At 37.7% G+C, this 4,440-nt stretch overlaps 1 protein-coding gene across 1 annotated transcript; it reads left to right on the top strand.

Moving 5' to 3' along the window:
* The first annotated feature begins 2,050 nt into the window (after positions 1-2,050).
* On the top strand, positions 2,051-3,685 carry LOC132422448 (cysteine protease ATG4C-like). Its single transcript, XM_060007180.1, is given in 4 exon segments — positions 2,051-2,110; positions 2,216-2,384; positions 2,465-2,709; positions 2,711-3,685. Coding segments are annotated over 4 exon segments (1,449 nt in total).
* The last annotated feature ends 755 nt before the right edge of the window (positions 3,686-4,440 follow it).

Genomic DNA, 4,440 nt, shown 5'->3' with positions numbered 1-4,440 from the left:
TAAACAAGACGAAAAGACAACCCTCAGCATGGTAGAAAATATTTGCAAACGAATCAACGGACAAAGGATTAATCTCCAAACTATATAAACAGCACATGCAGCTCAACATTAAAAAAACAAACAACCCAATCCAAAAATGGGCAGAAGATCTAAATAGACATTTCTTCAAAGAAGACATACAGATGGCCAAGAAGCACATGAAAAGCTGCTCAACATCACTAATTATTAGAGAAATGCAAATCAAAGCTACAATGAGGTATCACCTCACACCAGTTAGAATAGGTATCATCAGAAAATACAAACAACAAATGCTGGAGAGGGTGTGGAGAAAAGGGAACCCTCTTGCACTGTTGGTGGGAATGTAAATTGATACAGCCACTATGGAGAATAGTATGGAGGTTCCTTACAAAACTAAAAATAGAATTACCATATGATCTAGCAATCCCACTACTGGGCATATACCCAGAGAAAACCATAATTCAAAAAGACACATGCACCCCAATATTCATTGCAGCACTATTTACAATAGCCAGGTCATGGAAGCAAGCTAAATGCCCATCGACAGACGAATGGATAAAGAAGATGTGGTATATATATACAGTGGAATATTACTCAGCCATAAAAAGGAATGAAATTGGGTCATTTGTTTAGACGTGGATGGATCTAGAGACTGTCATATAGAGTGAAGTAAGTCAGAAAGAGAAAAACAAATCTCGTATATTAACGCATATATGTGGAACCTAGAGAAATGGTATAGATGAACCGGTTTGCAGGGCAGAAATTGAGATACAGATGTAGAGAACAAACGTATGGACACCAAGGGGGAAATCTGCGGGGCGGTGGTGCGGGGGGTGTGTGATGAATTGTGTGATTGGGATTGACATGTATACACTGACGTGTAAAATGGATGACAATTAAGAACCTGCTGTATAAAAAAATTAAATTAAATTAAAAAATTTAAAAAAAGATAAACAATAAGTTCCTACTAGATAGCATAGGGAATTATATTCAATATCCTATGATAAACCATAATGAAAAGGAATACATATATATTCTGAATCAGTTTACTGTATACCAGAAACTAACACAATATTGTAAATCAACTATACTTCAATTAAAAACAATTTTTAATGTCAATCATAGCATCTGTGTTAATGTTTATCATTAGCACCTACGCGATTCTATTTTTCCCTTGGTCCTGATTTTATATTTCTATTTTCCTAAATTATTACTTATGTCCCAAATATGTGTCTCCAGCTCAGATCACTTTCCAGAGATTCAGAACCAATCTTCTCAATATCTCAGTTAAATTGCCACAAGAATCTCAAACTCAAAAATGTCTAAAACTGCACTTAATTCCCCACCTAAAAAACCAAAACAAAATATCCAGCTCTTCCTCCTTGCTTTTCTCAGGCTCAAAGAATGTTAACCCCATCCATCTAATAGCCCGAGTCAGAAATCTTAGTCATCCTTGGTTCTTCTCTTTTTCTCACTCTCGATATATGTCAAGATGTGCTAGGTTGTATTGCTGTATAGCAAATAACCCCCAACTCTCAGTGGCTTAATACAATGCAAGTTTATTTCTCCCGCTGACTACTGAGTCGGAGCTGGGGCTCTGCTCCACTTTGTCACACTGCCTCTAGGTCCCAGGCTGAGAGATAAGCCACTATCTCGGCATTCTTGGTCAAAACAATGAAGGGAAAAGAGCTCTGAAGAGTTTCATCTTGGCGATTTCGTGCTCAGCCCAGAAGCAACACACATCACCTCCGCTAGAGCTGATAACTTGGCCCCAACACCCAACCACAGAAGGCCAGGAAGCACAGCCCTACCACATGCCCAGAGGCAGAAGGCAGAAAAATTAATAAGCAACATTAATGACCACCACACTGTCTTAGGATGGACTCCCCAGAAGCAGACTCTGAGATGAAGATTCATGTGAAAGCGACTAATTAGGAAGTGCCACTAGGAAGAAACAGTAAGGGAGTGAGGAAGAGAGACATGGAAGAGAAGGTAGTTAAGCAAGTGTTTGATATCAAACAAAGTCCCGACTATGGTGGCTGGGGAGCTCGAGGTGCCTGTAGCTGCGGTGCTGAGGTTGGAGCTTCTGCATGTGTGCTGGCTCCTTTTGTAGCAGCTGCTGCTGGAGCTGGAACATTTCCCGAACAAAAGACTAAACTTACAGAAGAATGCAATCAAGTGATGGCTTTTTCTTCAGAATCTGAATAGGGAGGCCACAGGAACAGACGAAGTTGACAAGCTAGAAACTAAATTTATATCTGCTTGGAACAACGTGAAATATAGTTGGGTGTTGAAAACAAAGACATATTTTAGTAGAAATTCCCCTGTTTTATTGCTTGGAAAGTGTTACCATTTTAAATATGAAGTTGTTTAGACTACAGGCATACCTCAGAGATATTGTGGGTTTGGTTCCAGACCACTGCAATAAAGCAAATATTTCAATAAAATGAAAATGAACTGTTACCTGCAAGATCAGGACGTACAATAGAAGATCATGGAATTGAGGGAAACGTAGAAGAATTTCGTAAAGGTTTCATTTCAAGAATATGGCTTACCCACAAGGAAGAATTTCCTCAAATAGAAGGCTCAGCTTTGACAACAGACTGTGCTTGGAGCTGTACATTAAGAACTGGCCAGATGCTATTGGCTCAAGGACTCATTCTACACTTGCTTGGTAGAGCTTAGACCTGGCTGGCCTGATGCTTTGAACACTGAAAATTCAGACTCTGAATCATGGACTTCCAACACTGTAAAAAAATTTACTGCATCTTTCGAAGCATCGCTTTCAGGGGAAAGAGAACTCAAAACCCCAACAATTTCTCTGAAGGAGACAATCGGGAGATATTCTGATGATCATGAAACGCAAAATGAAATTTATCACAGGAAAATCATCCCTTGGTTTGGTGATTCCCCCTTGGCTCTCTTTGGTTTACACCAACTAATAGAATATGGAAAGAAGTCTGGGGAAAAAGCTGGAGATTGGTATGGACCAGCTGTGGTTGCTTACATTTTAAGAAAAGCAGTTGAAGAAGCAAGACACCCAGATTTACAAGGAATAACTATTTATGTTGTGCAACATTGTACAGTTTACAGTTCTGAGGTAACTGATAAACAGTGCGCTTCCATGGCCTCTGATAATACAGATGACAAAGCTGTTATTATTCTAGTTCCTGTTAGACTTGGTGGAGAAAGAAACAATGCCGACTATTTAGATTTTGTAAAGGGTATTTTAAGCCTTGAATACTGTGTGGGTATTATTGGTGGCAAACCTAAACAGTCATATTGCTTTGCTGGATTTCAAGATGACACTTTGATTTACATGAATCCTCATTACTGCCAATCTTTTGTAGATGTCAGCATAAAGGATTTCCCTCTTGAGACATTCCACTGCCCTTCTCCTAAAAAGATGTCATTTCGAAAAATGGATCTTAGCTGTACAATAGGATTTTACCGTCAAAATGTTCAAGACTTCAAACGAGCTTCTGAAGAAATCACTAAGATGCTGAAAATTTCTTCTAAGGAGAAATATCCCTTATTTACTTTTGTAAATGGTCATTCCAGAGACCATGATTTTACATCTACTACAACCAACGAAGAAGACCTTTTCTCAGAGGATGAAAAGAAAAGATTAAAAAGATTTAGCACAGAAGAGTTTGTCTTGCTGTAAAGATTAGCATATTTGTGCTCGATGAGAAGAAATCCTTTGAAGGAGGAAAAAGGAAGAGAAACAAGTATACTTGAAACTGGTTTATTTTCACAAATATCTTAATTTTATGTATTTTTTTTAAAAAAGAACATTTGAAAACGTACAAGTTTTAAAGCTATTTTTCTGGAAGAGAAATGATTTAGTAAATCTTGACTTCTAATAAATATCAAGTGATTCTGGCTGCATTCCTATTTCCCTAAGATCTGCTGGTGATAACTCTACCTTAACTGCAAGTCTTCCAGTCTTCAAATTCTTCCACCTGGTTCCACTATTCTCCTGAAGGTTTTGTGATATTGGGTCCCAAAATGGGATCACCAAATAGTTTCAAAAGCTTCAGTTTATACTAATGACCAGAAGACCAGAGAATGAATGTTCAGTGCTGCCTAAGCCTCCTGATATTAATGCAACCAAAGGATGCTTTTGGAGGTATCTTGACATTTTAAATAGTAATTTTTAGCTGTGATATGATACAATTACATGAGCAGAATTTTGAGTTAAGGTAATACTTAGCAATCTGATTTTACAATGGCACCTAATTTTACTTGCTGTTGAGCCTTCTCTGGGGAGTGAAGGTAAAGTATTGGTTTTCCCCACAGATTTAAAGTTTATGTTATTAATAATAACTATATCCAATCTAACAGATAAAGGCAAAATTGTTTCCTATCTCAAAAATGAAATTTTATGGAAACTCTACTTATTATGCAGTTTTAAAAGCT

Source organism: Delphinus delphis, chromosome 3, assembly GCF_949987515.2.
Source record: "Delphinus delphis chromosome 3, mDelDel1.2, whole genome shotgun sequence".
Taxonomy (NCBI): domain Eukaryota; kingdom Metazoa; phylum Chordata; class Mammalia; order Artiodactyla; family Delphinidae; genus Delphinus; species Delphinus delphis.
Note: the sequence above shows the minus strand (reverse complement) of the source record. Positions and strands in the feature narration are given on the sequence as shown.